The sequence below is a fragment of the Staurois parvus genome, unplaced genomic scaffold (genome assembly GCF_062004578.1).
Source record: "Staurois parvus isolate SC_StPar_1 unplaced genomic scaffold, SC_StPar_1.0 ptg000704l, whole genome shotgun sequence".
Lineage (NCBI taxonomy): Eukaryota > Metazoa > Chordata > Amphibia > Anura > Ranidae > Staurois > Staurois parvus.
Window position 1 is genome coordinate 2544975 of NW_028318500.1, and position 16355 is coordinate 2561329.

General features: G+C 40.8%; 1 protein-coding gene across 1 annotated transcript in view; it reads left to right on the forward strand.

The window, feature by feature from the left end:
* Window positions 1-16355, forward strand: part of MMP11 (matrix metallopeptidase 11) — a 47031-nt gene that overhangs the window by 16811 nt on the left and 13865 nt on the right. Inside the window, exons 2-6 of the mRNA XM_089653194.1 lie at window positions 10510-10712; window positions 11439-11582; window positions 14802-14935; window positions 15041-15285; window positions 15813-16017. Of these exons, the coding sequence (XP_089509320.1) occupies window positions 10510-10712; window positions 11439-11582; window positions 14802-14935; window positions 15041-15285; window positions 15813-16017 (931 nt within the window). The remainder of the gene's footprint in view (window positions 1-10509; window positions 10713-11438; window positions 11583-14801; window positions 14936-15040; window positions 15286-15812; window positions 16018-16355) is intronic.

Consider the following 16355-nt stretch of genomic DNA (forward strand, 5'->3'; position numbering starts at 1 on the left):
ATATTTGCTGCATTAAAGTCCCATAGGGGGTCATTTTTGTATATATTCATGCTGGAGATGTGCAGCTAGATACTCAATTTTTCCTTATGAACATGGAAATGCTAAATACCTTTTCTCATCAGCAGTTAGAGCAGTCTTGTGACTTCTATCAGTGTCCTGCAGAGCCCTGGTTAAAGCTTGTAGGAGGAGTTTTCATTCTTCCCTGATTGTCCTATGAGGCTGCAGGACCCCTGACCCAATGTCTAGACAGCACTGATTGGCTCTGTGCTGATCACATGTACTCTCCCAAGATAAAATTCCTAGCAATACACACCAAAGTGAGCATGTGCAGCTTGCCCCCAAGGCTCTGTGCTATCAGCAAATGGATTGGGGACTGTGGAAGAAGGGGAGAATCAGAGAAGACAGGATTAAACATCCTTTTTACACAATGTGGAGGATTAACCCCTTAGGTTCCACAGTGAGTATAACAAGCACACTTTACTACATATACAGACTTATTTTACTGTGGTGGGTTTAGTAACACTTTAACTCAGGACATCCTCTTTATTCCCTGATCTAACCTGAACTTAGCTCCTTCTGTAACATTGTTAATCTTCTGCTGCCCATGCAAGTTGATACAGCAGTTCGGCCATTTGGAAACCACAGTCTTCTGCAGAGGGCTCAGAGAGATTCTCATTGGTAGGCAATGTCACCCTGCCTGGCTCTGACCAATGACTATTCGCCATTATGAGCCTTATGATGCATTTTCCAAATGCTTGGTACACTGCCTGCTGGAGTCAACGGAAGATAATAGTTGAAGTAGCTGCAGGAGTAAAGGAGGAGGGGGACATGTTAGTTCACCTTTTCCTTTTTTGTGACAAAGTGAACAAATCCTTTTAATTAAAATCCTCTATTGTTAGTGTATCTGTTGCAGTTTTATGTATAGTATCACAGGGACAAAGAGAAAGGAAGTCTTCTCACTGATCACCTTTAAAATTTTATATGCCCTCCGCTCCTCACAGGACCTCCTACTCTCTAGCTCCCTGGTCTCCTCCTCCCACGCCCGATTGCAGGACTTCTCCTTGACTTCCCCCATCCTCTGGAACTCCCTACCCCAATCCATCAGACTGTCACCTACCCTCCTCACCTTCAGGCGCACCCTGAAAACCCTCCTCATCAGGGAAGCCTACCCCAACCTCACCTAACAACTAACCTCCTCCACTCCTCCCACCACTCTATCCCCCACAGCTGTCTCCTCCTGTACCACCTTCCCCTCCCTCCTAGATTGTAAGCTCGAAAGAGCAGGGCCCTCGAACCCCTCGTGTATTGTATTGTTACTGTCTTGTCTCATGTTCTGTCCCCCTTGCTACTGTACAGCGCTGAGCATACCCTTTGGCACTATATAAATACTGTATAATAATAATAATAATATGCACTGCAGACAATAGTTTCAATCAGAGTTTCTCAACCAGGGTTCCTCCAGAAGTTGGTTGGGGTTCCTTGAGCAATCAGCAATTTTTGCCTCTCAGGTAAGTCCCCACTGACACCATTGATGTTTTTAGCAATCTGTAAGGGGTAATTCTTCCCAGTGACCACAAGTGTAAGGAGTATTCTTACCTCTGACTATCACACTAATGTATCATGAATTGTAGATATAGTCATTTTTAGCAGGGGTTCCCTGAGACCTGAAAGTTATGTCAAGGGTTCCTCTGCGTTGAAAAGGTTGAGAGAGGCTGTTTAAATCATACAATACATTTACAAATATAGAAGCAAAAGTTGCTGTGGAATAGCCCCTGGTATTTATCCTGTCTCAGCTTTATATGGGAAAGGTTAACCAGCCCATGCTTGTCTCCAGGTGACTTTGAATTTGAGTCATTGGTGTCTTCAGAGACTGATAAGTGGTGATGTCACAGACAGAAGGTGAAATTAGTTTGGGCTTAGCATTTAATGGACTGGATCCTTAGGCAAGATTGATGTCTCCAGGTCACACAGTGCAAACACAGACTGTTTACCACAGACACACTGTAAACTGAAAAGAAAAGCAGAGAGTCGGGCATGACAAAACTGTTTACTCAGAAATGTGAGCCTTTTCTTAGTAACACTTTGCCTTTCAGGGAATCTGACTGCTGTTGATACAACTCATATTGAGTATGCCTACTAGCTGGCATATAGTGAAAAATACCAAACGGTGCTAGCTACAGGCGTGAGATGGTAGAGTACCAGGAAAACGTGCATGTTTATGGACTGAGCATGAATCGCCAGTGCCAGTGCTATGTCAGGGGGCAATATTATTATAAATAATAACAATGATTATCATAATCATCTCCTATCAATCTCTATGTTTCAGTAACAAATTATTTGCAGTTGTATATAAACAACTGTCCAGAAAAATAAAAGTTGGGCCTACATGTTTGAACGCCAGTCCATTCCTGCTGAATGAGAAGAAAAGGAAGCCATGGGTGGCCCTGTCGTCAAATTGAAAGAGCCTGGTAGAAAATTGTTGGCCGAACAGGGACTGCATACAACCAAATGCAATCACCATTCAAGTATTCACACAGCTGCAGGTGCTGTGTCTGTCTGATTACAGCCAGCAGGTGAGATTCCTCCATCCACACTGTTTAGCATTTCACCCCAAGGAGCATCCTGATGTTGCCTCAGGAAAGTACCAACAGCCATTGCACTGGTGTGTTTACACATGAAGATGTGGCTGCCTGTAGTCACTTCACCAGGATGCATACCTGCTACGATTTGTGCTAACCTGAACTCATCTCAGCAGTTTACTTTGGCTTACTTTTTTTTTAAATCCAAACTCTTTTTATTAGTATAAAAAAGCAAAAATAACAGTACAACGTACAGCAAATATAGCAAAAGTCAGGATAAAATGTCATCTCTTTGCATAGATTCAAGTACTATTGCGCAAATACAAGTGCAAACCAAGCAGAAGGCGAACTTTCATATACATATCAGCACCCTATCGGTGTCGGTATAAGTCCATTCCCTCAGCATACATAAGATGATCGCAAAATAGTATAAATAAAATAAAACAAAAAAAACAGTGTCTATTATAATTGTAAAAGCCTGTCCATAACTTGCTGTGGTGGAGCCAAACCTGAGATATCCAACCAGCCCTGCCAAACCAGATTAAATTTTGGATGGACGTTTTGATGGTGATAGGTAAATTGTTACCGCAACAGTAAGGAATTAAAATAATCTACCTATTGCTTCCTAGTCGGAGAAGTAGGTGACATCCAGTTTCTGGCAATCAATTTTCTAGCAAGATATAAAAGCCATGGAATCTTAATGCAAACTCGAGGTGGGTATAGTTCAGCATCCAATGCACCCAGTTGACACACCAGTGGATCTAGGAGTATAATAAATTTGGCAGCTAATGAATGAGTGTGCAAAACCTCAGTCCAGTATCTGGAAAGCTTCGGGCAGCTCCATAACATGTGAATAAAGTTCCCCCCCTGTATTTATTTATTTCAGGTACTTATATAGCACCATCAATTTACGCAGCACTTTACATATATATATATGTATTGTACATTCACATCAGTCCCTAACCCTCAAGGGGTGTACAATCTAAGGTCTCTAACTCCCATTCATACACATACTAGGGCCAATTTAGAAAGGAACCAGTTAACCTACCAGCATGTCTTTGGAGTGTGGGAGGAAACTGGAGTACCCGGAGGAAGCCCACGCAGGCACAGGGAGAATATGCAAACTCCAGGCAGGTGTTGCCGTGGCTGGGATTTGAACCAACGACCCTAGTGCTGCCAGACGAAAGGGCTAACCATTTAGCCACTGTGCTGCCCTAATATGGCCCATTTAGGGCATATAGGCGTATCTCTCTTGCCCCACCAAAACAGTTTATCAGAGGTCCTATAGACCCGGTAAAGTATGAACAATTGGGTAAGCTTACGTACTTTGGCTTGCTTACCTTTTGCTAACTCCAACTTGTTCTGACCTCTGCTTTACCTAATGTTCAGGAACAACTATGCCCACCAGCTGTCACTGACCATCCTGCTCCATGCCAAATGTGCTACTTCATGTCCACTTTCAGGTGTCCTTTGTCTTCCTATTCTTACCCTGCATCCTCTATCCAGAGGAAATGTCTGGGGTCACCTGACAACATCATGCATTATCTCTCTTTTAAGAGGCCATGGTGCTCTTCAATTCTGTTTCTAAGAACCCAAACTACCACATCCTGAACAAAACTTTTTATCTTATACAGTCATGGCCGAAATTGTTGGCACCCTTGATATTTTTCCTGAAAATCAAGTATTTCACACAAAAAAGGTATTGCATTAACACATGTTTTGCTATACACATGTTTATTCCCTTTGTATGTATTGGAACAAATATAAAACAGAGGCAGAAAAGCAAATATGACATAATGTCACACAAAACCCCAAAAATGGGCTGGACAAAAGTATTGGCACCCTTAACTTAATATTTGGTTGCACACCCTTTGGAAAACATAACTGAAATCAGTCGCTTCCTATAACCATCAATAAGCTTCTGACACCTCTCACCCGGAATTTTGGACCACTCTTCCTTTGCAAACAGCTCCAGGTCTCTCTTATTGGAAGGACACCTTTTCCCAACAGCAATTTTAAGATCTCTCCACAGGTGTTCAATGGGATTTAGATCTGGGCTCATTGCTGGCCACTTCAGAACTCTCCAGCGCTTCTTTGCCATCCATTTCTGAGTGCTTTTTGACGTATGTTTGGGGTCATTGTCCTGCTGGAAGACCCAGGATCTTGGACGCAAACCCAGCTTTCTGACACTGGGCCCTACAGTGCGACCCAAAATCCTTTGGTAATCCTCAGATTTCATGATGCCTTGCACACAGTCAAGGCACCCAGTGCCAGAGGCAGCAAAACAACCCCAAAACATCATTGAACCTCCACCATATTTTACCGTAGGTACTGTGTTTTGTTCTTTGTAGGCCTCATTCCGTTTTCGGTAAACAGTAGAATGATGTGCTTTACCGAAAAGCTCTATCTTGGTCTCATCTGTCCACAAGACGTTTTCCCAGAAGGCTTTTGGCTTACTCAAGTACATTTTGGCAAACTGTAGTCTTGCTTTTTTATGTCTCTGTGTCAGCAGTGGGGTCCTCCTGGGTCTCCTGCCATAGCGTTTCATTTCATTTAAATGTCGACGGATAGTTCGCGCTGACACTGATGCTCCCTGAGCCTGCAGGACAGCTTGAATGTCTTTGGAACATGTTTGGGGCTGCTTATCCACCATCCGGACTATTCTGCGTTGCAATCTTTCATCAATTTTCCTCATCCGTCCACGACCAGGGAGATTAGCTACAGTGCCATGGGTTGCAAACTTCTTGATAATGTTGCGCACTGTGGACAAAGGCAAATCTAGTTCTCTGGAGATGGACTTGTAACCTTGAGATTGTTGATATTTTGCCACAATTTTGGTTCTCAGGTCCTCAGACAGTTCTCGTCTCCTCTTTCTGTTGTCCATGCTTAGTGTGGCACAGACAGACACACAATGCAAAGGTTAAGTGAACGTCTCTCCTTTTTATCTGCTTTCAGGTGTGATTTCTATATTGCCCACACCTGTTACTTGCCCCAGGTGAGTTTACAGGAGCATCACATGCTTGTAACATTCTTATTTATCCGCAGTTGTGAAAGGGTGCCAATACTTTTGTCCAGCCCATTTTTGGAGGTTTGTGTGACATTATGTCGAATTTGCTTTCTTTCCTCCCTTTTTTTGTTTTGTCCCAATACACACAAAGGGAATAAACATGTGTATAGCAAAACATGTGTTAATGCAATACGTTTCGTGAGAAATACATGATTTCCTGGAGAAATATCAAGGGTGCCAACAATTTCGGCCATGACTGTATATACTATTCTGCGATGTTACCAGGCCAACAATTTGTAATCTTAGTTACTTCTCATCAGGTCCATTGCAGTGTGAATGTGTGCACAATAAAGACAGTTCAGTTCAGTTCAATAAGTGCATTCTTTAAATAATGACTACACAAAAAAGGTTGATTTACTAAAGGAATATAGGCTGTTCACATAGCAAAGCAAATTTTTACATTGCAAGATTATCACTTAGCTTAGTGAATGAGGTGAAGCTCTGACTTCAACCATCCAATTCTGTGCAAGCAAAACCATTCTATTTATATTTATAAGAAGAAAATAAGTGCAGACCTCACATCTAAGAATTGATAAGCTTTCAGTTTTAGCTTTGGACAGAGTTGAGAGCACCTACTAGGTTTGTATTGCTACCTCTGCCCATGTTAGGGGGATTCTCCCTCTCTATTTGTCCTGTTTACTGTTATCATCAAAAGTGAAAATAAAAGAAAATCCCACATTTTGTGTTTTCTGTAGAGCAGTAATAGAGGGGAGACATGGAGACACTAGTTCTGGTGAACTGAGGGGCCCCAATGGATTCCCTTAATTTTCAGGGTTTTCCTCTTATTTCCTCTTTTGGCTATGGGACAGGAAGTGAACATAAATCTCCCTAATGGGACACAGAAGGCAAAAAACAACTGTCAGTGGTTACAACTATCCCTTACCCTATCCGAAATGAAAAAAAGTTTTGCTTTTAAATGTCTGTTTTTGGGTTTATTACTACTGTAAGTAAAAGCACATGGGTCCTGCAAGTTGCGTATTTTTTCCTATTCGCCTCACATGCATAGTGTGCTAAACTCTGGAGGGATCATCATCAGTATATAAGGTAGAGCAGTGTGCGGGGTTATGTGGAATCCTGCTAAACAGGTGGCTCTTATATTTACATACAGTATAACATGATCCCCAGCAGCATGTTATACTTCAGCTGTGCTACTCTGTAGCTACAGTATCTTCTTATAAATGTGTATATATATATATAGTTCATGATTGTTTTTTTTTCTAGAGTTCAACACATGTTACAAGGTTTTCTAGCCTTTTTATTTTGTTTGTTGCCTGAAATTGCTTTATAAAGTGAGCCTCTACTTTGGCCATCCATAATACCTATATTTCCAGAGGCCAATAATTCCCCACACTCATTGACATAAAATGAAGGAGTGGAAGATGTACACACACCAGAGGTGTAACTAGAACCTTCAGGGCCCCAGTGCAGGAAACTAGGAAGGGCCCAGTAACTCCCGTCATGATAGGCTATTTCCATTGGTCCCGGGCCCTTCCCACTGATCCCAGGGCCCTTTACTCCCATTGCAGGGCCTTTTATAATGGTTCTGCAATGGGTCCCCTTCCTGCTGACATGAGCCCCCCATGGTGGTGGAACACCAGGGCCCGGTCGCAAGTGCAAACTTTGAGACTTTAGCAGCTCTGCCACTGCTGGGGCCTTTCTCTCACAGCTCACTCCCCTGTGTCACTTCCCCCTATCTACAGCAGCAGTGAGATCTGTACTCCTGTAAATCTATCTCACTATCAAGGATCTGTGCCACCAATGAAATGCTTTATCTCACCTTATAAGACCACATGGGTGACTGTGGGGGACAGTAAAAACAGGTGGTTGAGCCATGGTTTTAACACCAACTGAGCACCTGTACTCTACAATACAACCAGAGGGGGCTCTTCACATGTTGTGACCATAATGCTTTGCATCACAGCCACAGCATATTTATTGTGGCTCGCCCATTAAGGCAAATGGACTGCATTTCAAGAAAAAAAACAGGCATTCAGTAGGCAGCAATGTTACCTCCTGAACATCTGACAGCACCTGCTTACCCGTACTCTGAAAAGCAATCCACTGAAAATAATTTTTCAGAGAATGGGCTAGTATGGATTTAGCATTACATAGAGTGCCTATTGCATGCCATGCCTTCTGCAAATCTATCAAAGCAGTATGGGTGGAATCCACAGAATGGCTGGAATACAGTTCTGACCCTTAAGAATGAATGGGGCTACGGTGTGCTAAGAATAACTGGCGAGGACATTTTCAGGAGAAAGGTTGTGTGGTGGGGCTCCACAGCTGAGATCAAGGGAACCAGGCACTCTGCTATCAGGAGGTGGAGGGGACCATTTAAGGATAAATCACTAATCGTCCTTTGAGCATATGTAAAGTTGACGGCATGATATCATTAGTTCTAAAATGCTGTTTAGATTCACAAACCACTGCAAGGGTTTAACTGACTAGATATAATTGAATTGACTGTGTATGTAAGCCCTTGCACTAGATGTTAGAAAATCTAAAAATAAAATACATATAAATTGTACAATCTGACCATAATGAGTGTGACCATCCTAACACTAGACAGTCTTATCTAACCATTTCTCTGCCAAAATCATTTTTGCGTTTATTGCACAGGTTTAAAAATAATTTTAGGCCTGAAGGTTAGTTAAAACCCCAAAACGTTATATATTTTCTAAAAGCAAAAAGTACACTAGTTAATTTTAGAGCACACCAATGCAAAATATTACCCAATTTTAACTAAATATAAAAGATTAGGTTGCACAGAGTAAATGGGTACCCAACATTGCAAGCTTTAAAATTGTGCATGCCCAAGAAACAACAAAAATTTTGGTATTCTAAATTCTCCATAGGCGAGACTTTAAAAACCTCTACAGGTCATCTGTTAACCATGAATTATTGTCCTAAAATTATTGCTCTCACTCTGGCATACATAGCAATATGTAACACATGTAGCGTAATCAATATTTTTGTTCCTAGGGCCCCTTGACATGTGTGTTTGCACTCATATGCACATATACACGGGGGGTACTCAATTTTTTTTTTCAATGAACCGTAATGGACGGGTATTGTCATACCGTTTAACCATCTGTCCTGCTCTAGGACTTTAAATATGACCTGATCCCAAGTTGAACTTACATACCTCAACAAAAACAAGGGGACTCTTCCTGCCCCCTTCAGGAGGAGGTTAAAAAATATAAACAGGGAGGACAAAAAGGGGTAAAAGAAAAAAAAACCAGGAGTTGGGATGTGACATTAGAATCAAAGGGGGAAGAGGGATAGGAGGGATGGGAAGACTCCGCTCCATCTACTCCCATCCCCCCTGGGTGAGGGGAACTGAGGATCATTGCACACTATCATGCCTTGGGCTCTACTGTTCTAATCAAAGAAAACAGCAGTATACTAAAATGTGTAAGTATAAGCCATCCATGGCGACCAGGTATCTCTTAATTTATCCTCTCTTACAGCGCCAGCAAAGCTTAAAGACTTGAGAGTAGAATTTTTTAAGTAACACCGGGACCCTATACCCCTATACCATCTAAATAAGAACTTGTAGCCCTGAAAACAGTTGTCAATGGAAAGTTTATAAGCAAGTGAGATGATCCTAATCATTTGCTGTTTCGAAAAGGAGAAAAATCTGACTCCCACTTATAAGTTTAAGGGGGATAAAATCTTCCAGAGGCGCGTTCAACTGTTTATAGTTTTGGGATTTTTTGGGTGCTTGGGTGTAACTTTGATTTTTTAAAACTTTTTTTCCATTAAGCTTATTTTTTGAGAAAGGGGAGCAAAAGTCCCCTATGTGATATAATTTTGCTATGACAGGCTCTCTTTAATGAGACATTAAGGGGTTTATTTACTAAAGCTGTAGAATCCAAAATCAGACTCCCTTCTGCATAGAAACCAATCAGCTTCCAGGTTTCATTGCCAAAGCTTCATTGAACAAGCTGAGGTTAGAAGCTGATTGGTTTCTATGCAGAAGGGAGTCTGATTATGGACTCTCCAGCTTTAGTAAATAAACCCCTAAGGGTCTATTGGACCCCTAATGTCTCACCTGCTTTCGATAGAAGCTAAAGGAGCATAGTTCGCATTTCATTAGCATCTTCTCAGCACATATTTTTCTCAGCACAGGTTTCCTTGAAGTGTATCTAAACCTAAGAACAAAAAACATCATGTATATTGCAGTTTACCACTCCTCAGGTGTGTAGGACTGCAATAATGGAGGAGAAGTGTTGTCACCCTAGACAGCTTGTCTTGATTTGAATTACTAATCCTTCCCTCCATAAAATAGGTAGGAGGTGTTCTGTAGGCCACAGAGTTGACCTGGGTAGGGCTAATAATATTGCTTGAGGTCTCTGTTCAGCAGAGGCACTGAGTTAACAGTTCAAGACCTTAGGAGCTCTCAGGATTTATGACAGATCAACAGGTATTTTTTTTCTCAATCTTCTAACAGATATAACAAAATGCTTTTAATGGTATATTTAATGGACCAAAAGTAAGCAAATAAGAGAAGTTCATTGTTTACATATATTTTACGTAACTTCTCAGTCATTGACCTAAGACAAGTATGCAAACTCTGACTTCACTCTGATTTCTATATTTATTCTAGGTCAGTGTCTGAGAAAATACTGAAGTCAGAGACAGCCAGGTCACTAGCATTTTCAGAAGAAGTCTTAAAATTCTTTCAGTACAGGTTTCCTTTGACAAAATGAACACATACATTTATTTAACATTTCAGAATACTGATTCACTCAACTTTGATATGTATGGGAGGCTGCCCATGCATGTCGGTCCTAATTAAGGGAAACAAAGATGGATCTTTACACATCTCTGAAGGAATAACTTAATCTATTTTATATTTAGGACCAGAAGCGCTTCTCAGTAAAACCATGGCCATGGACACAAAACACTCATACAAAGGGATTTCTCCGACCTCACAATTCATGGAATCCCCCTCGCTGTGGAGTTCCTGATATTCCTGCCCCCCCAGATTCCTCTGGACGTAACAGACAAAAACGCTTTGTGCTCTCTGGTGGACGCTGGGAAAAGACCAACCTAACCTACAGGTAAAGCTATTTATTTTGTACCTTACCTGAATGGTTTATATCCAGTTAACATGGCAGAAATGAACAATGTCTCAGTTATTTTCGATGGTTAGCAAGGCCTCATGTACTCAAAAATAACTGTCCAGTTTAGTTCAAGTTGACCAAGTAACCCTGCTGAACAACAACATCTTTAGATAAAGATTGGTCAAACAACCAACATATAATATAAATTGTATACAAAGCCAATATATATATATATGTATATATATATATATATATATACACACACACAATATATATAGGCTATATATATATATATATATATATATATATATATATATATAATTTTTTTTTTTTTCTACTAAAACTGGAGAGTGGAATATCTGGTACAGCTGTGTATGGTAGCCAATCAGCTTCTAAGTTTAGCTTGTTCAATTAAGCTTTGACAATAATACCTGGAAGCTGATTGGTTTCTGTGCAGAGATACACAGGATCTTGCACTCGCCATCTTTAGTAAATCAACCCCAATGTGAAATATTTAGAACCTTTTGCTGTCCCTGGCCCTGCTGGGGAAATGCAAGTATTGGTACTGGTGACAATTGTCTAAGAGGGAAAATCCCTCACTTTTGGAATGATCTTTTTTTAATTACTGCTGTCTCCCTGGGACAGAAAGTGAAGAGAAATCTCTCTGACAGTACATAGATTGGTCATCACCCATGCATGATAACACTGCTTCCAATGTTTCAGGATTATCCGCTTCCCATGGCAGCTCAGTAAAGTGAAGGTGCGAAGGACTCTGGCGGAAGCACTGAGAGTGTGGAGTGAGGTGACTCCCCTGACATTCACTGAGGTGTATGAAGGACGGGCTGACATTGTTATTGATTTTACACGGTGAGTCCAAATATTATCTACCATCACATACATGGGTGTATATGCATATGAATGTATATCATGTAAGAATATGTATACTAGATGATTAACTAATGTAGATTTATAGATTATTAGGATTACTAAAAGAACCACAAATATTGAATGATCAATAATTGGGTGATATTTGGGAAAGTATTAAAGACTATATAAGCCTTCCTACCTGCACCTTGTGTTTTTCACCTGCATACGATGTCCATTGATGTGTATTGTTGGCACTGCACAAAGTAACACTTCTGTCTGTAGTGTGAGAGCTGACATTTCCGGTGAAGAAACGACATATCCCACAATCTCTGGGTTTATCAATCTAGTGTTCTGCAGGTGAGAGCTAAACAGTAATTAGACATAGACACAAGCATGTAGAACAATTAAGACCGGATTCACACTGTTGCACTGCGGTCTGGCCACATCCTGGATGTATCTGCAGTATTCATGCTTTTTGCCTGTGGTTTTAGCCGTGGTCCCTTAGCATTCTATTAGGTTGCAGATGCAGCATGCAGGACTTTTGTGCGCTTTTAGAACATGCATGAAAAATGCGCAACCCTTATAGTAGCCTGTGGCTAAAACCACAAGTAAAATACATGAAAACGGCGGATATACCTGTGCTGCGGACAAATTGCTGCTCACCAGTGCCTCATAGAGAGCTCATTCATGCAGTGTTTCATCACATTAGCACTTCCACATTTGTAATCCAACAGAGGGGAAGTGGCAACTCCACTCTAAGTGGTTGTAAGGGCTAAGAGTTTTTTTACCTTAATGTATTCTCTGCATTAAGGTAAAAACCAAACCTTACAATAGCAGTGCCCCCCAGCCCCCCTCCCTAACACATACCTGAGTCCTGCATCGATCCAGCACTGTGACCAGATTCAGTTCTTTTCCCCCATCTCTGTGCTCTCACAAGCTTGGCTGAGAGCAGCAGTAGTCATTGGCTCCTGCTGCTGTCAGTCAAATCATGGGAGGAGGGAGTGGGAAGTGGGCTGAGCCGTGCTGTGTGTGTCTTTAGACGCAAACGGCCTGGCTCAGGATCAAGCCTGCATGTGCTCTGCTGCTTGCGATGGAGGCACACAGTGAAGAGGAGGAGCCAAGAGCGCCAGCGGGGGACCCCAGCAGAGGAGGTTCGGGCCACTCCAATACACAAAGTGGGTAAGCATGAAATGTTTGGTATTTACAAAAAAACACAAAAATACATATTTGTCACACATACCTAGAAGATGTGTTATTTGTCAAAAGATTTGTAAAATAATGCATATACTCCTGTGATCCAGCCACCTTACTGTACATCACAATATCATAGGGCAGGTGATATACTTTTCAGAGTCTTCGCAGGATGATTTCCTCTCTTTTCATAATGGGACGGAAAGCGATGGGATATTTCTTCAGTGAGGAAACAGATTGCAAGTTATTGAAGTTTTTTTAGGTTGTTATTACTGTCTTTGCCTTCCTGTTCCAGTAATTCACAGGCATGGGAATTTGTGTGTACTCTCCCTATGAGGGTCACTGACAGCCAGGGGCGGACTGACAACTCATGGGGCCCCCGGGCAATAGGGGATAATGGGGCCCCTGTGTCCTTGCCCAAACTCAAAAAAGCCTATGAAAAAGGTACCAGGGGCATCTCATGGGGCCCCCTACTGACCCCGGGCCCTTGGGCAGTGCCCGAGTTTCCAAATGGTCAGTACGCCCCTGCTGACAGCAATATAACTTGATAACTCAGATCTACCCAAAGCTTAGAAAAAGGATTTCGCTGGAGTTGGGCATTTATTTCTGTCATTCTGTTTATTTCTGTCTCATTCATTCCTTCATTCCTCCTGATATATTTCTATGGCTCTTTGTTAAAGCAGATCTAAAGTTTATCTGAGCACTACAAACCGAAAATAATTATTCATTTTTAATATACATAGCAAACTCATCTATCCATCCATGTCTCAATGCTTTATTTTGTGTTGAGAAACCACATTGAAAAACACCCCCTAGCATTTCTGGCCTTAGCTGTCTTGAGCAAGGGCAGATGATTTACGTAGCATTTACTTCCTGGAATCCATCCATCCTTAGCCCAGGCATGCAGACAGGAGGGTGAGCTTAGCTGAGAAAGCCCCTCCTCTCCTCTTGATGAAAGAAAACAAAATGCCCATGAGGAAACCTGGGATGTATGACATCATTTCAACCTAGGCCAGAAACCAAAAAGCAACTGAATAAATGTAAAAAAATTTAAACCAAGGAAATATGTTATATATTCCTATCTATTTTCTAATGCTAGCAGCACAAAGATTAAAAATAGTAAATGTTGATTGGTTTAGTTTAGTGTAGTCTCACCTTTAGATGCCCAATCCTCATATTTATTTAGAATTTTATCTTAGCACAATTTATATGTGATCACTTGGTATTTCCCATAATTCATTGGTATAATTTATTGGTTTTACAAGTGCTGCATGTCAATATTTTATATGTGTTTTGGAGATTATTTGGTGGCCTTTTAGTGCATTAGCAGCTGTTTTAAGTGCTCGCTAATTTCTATACGTTTATAGTCTGCATAAGGGACTTCACATTTGATTTGGTGTCTGTGTTACATTTTGTGTCTGTGTTGTGTTACATTTTGAGTCAAAATAAATTTAGGCTTTAGACTTTATTAATTTCTAGTTTGTATATTTAGTGCTGACATAGTGTGCAGTGCTCTGCGGAGGACATGGATCCATGCACATCACACCCTTTCCCCCAAAGGAGCTCAAATGAAATGTCCCATCACACTATTAAGCTGGCCATACATTATACAATTTTCCTTTAGATTTACCAAAACCATCTCAGATGAGGTCAAACCTAAACACTTTCAATTTGTATCCAATCAAGCAGGCCCTTGTACTACATAGTTAAATGTAAATCTAAAGGAAATTGAATAATAAAATTGTATAATGTATGGCCAGCCTTTGACTCACTAGTGGCAGTTTTGAAGGACAAATAATAATGATAAAATACGGTGTTTTGGTTCCTGTGCTTGTTGTACTTGTCAATTATGGGTTACTAATTATTACTAAGTGCTACTGATACTAGTGTAAATACAAGAGAACGTACATCCAGAGACAAGTGGAAACAGATCCTGAGATCAGAGCAGAGATATACTCTGAGCCAGCAGCGGCACCAGGAGGATCATAACAGTAATATTGACATAATCTGCCATACAATACTTTACAGGTACTGGCATGGAGACAACCTGCCTTTCGATGGTCCCGGGGGCATCCTTGCACATGCTTTCTTTCCAAAGACACACAGAGAGGGGGATGTACATTTTGACTATGATGAAGCTTGGACCATTGGAAACAGTATAGGTGGGTTATAGCTCTAAATTAGACAAGAATGGCGGCCATAATTCTTGCTGCATACTGAAATCTTGTACTTGAACTAGCAAATGTCTCTCTCCATATGTATTGCAGGCACAGATCTTCTGCAAGTAGCTGCTCATGAGTTTGGACATGTGCTGGGCTTGCAACATTCCTCAGTCTCCAAGTCACTGATGTCTCCATTTTACTCTTTCCGTTACCCACTCAGTCTTAGTGCAGACGATAAGCAAGGCATTCAGTACTTGTATGGAGCACCACATCCCCCAACCACAGCTCCAACTCCAAAGCCAGAAGACAATCAGCCAGAACCTGAGAGCAATGAGATCCCTTATTCAGAGGTTAGAAGATTCTTACTATCTACATCTATGCATTTACCACACTGTTCTCTTTGGATTAGCAATACTAGAAAAACTGTGAGGTATAAAGCATACATATTAACAATCAAAATATCTTTTTGATAAAGGTGCAAGCTCACAGATTTGCCTTTTAACACTTATAATCAGAAAATGCAATGAGATAATCATTGGCGATTTGTGAAATAATGTATATAATTATCATGGTATAACAAAGGCTGTAGGGGAACCCAAAAACAAGGAATAGGTGCTTACAGTCCCACAAAATTTATACAATCATTTGTGTATTTATCAGACTAGCAGACTGCATCAATGCAACACAAAAAGAAAAAACATTTTTAAAATAATAATAAATAATACAAATATATATATATATTTTTTTTAATAATAAATATAAAATAAGTCATTCTGGAATCACAAACATGATTTTTTTTTTTTAGATGTGATTGTAGTAAATAACAGCTTCATTTCTGTGTATTACTGACAGCAATGTTGAATTATGTTGCTTGCAGCCTGATGCCTGTTCCACAGATTTTGATGCTGTATCCACAATCCGAGGGGAGCTGTTTTTCTTCAAATCTGGCTATGTATGGCGCCTGAGAGGCGGTAAACTACAAAGTGGATATCCAGCATTGGCTTCCCGACACTGGAAAGGAATCCCGGACTCAGTGGATTCTGCTTTGGAAGACTCAGCTGGGAACATCTGGTTCTTTTATGGTAAGCAGAATACACTGGGACTGTAAAGTCTAGTACACACTTTGAGAAAATCAGATGAATGATCATCTGATTTTCCTTGAAAGTCTGTGTATCATGATGTAACCAACAATAGTATTAACTTGTATGAAAATTCTCAACAAAGGCAAATGTAGGCAAACAAAGCTGCATGCTAGTGTAGAAGAATAGGAAGGAAGCATTCTTTGCTTCTGACCAATGTGTTTTTTTTCTATTTGACTATATCCATATGATTACTGTACACAATACATGAAAATTGGAAGTTGTGTTCAAATAAGATAAACATTTTCTAGCCTGCACCCTCAGTTTTGTCATTCGAAAAG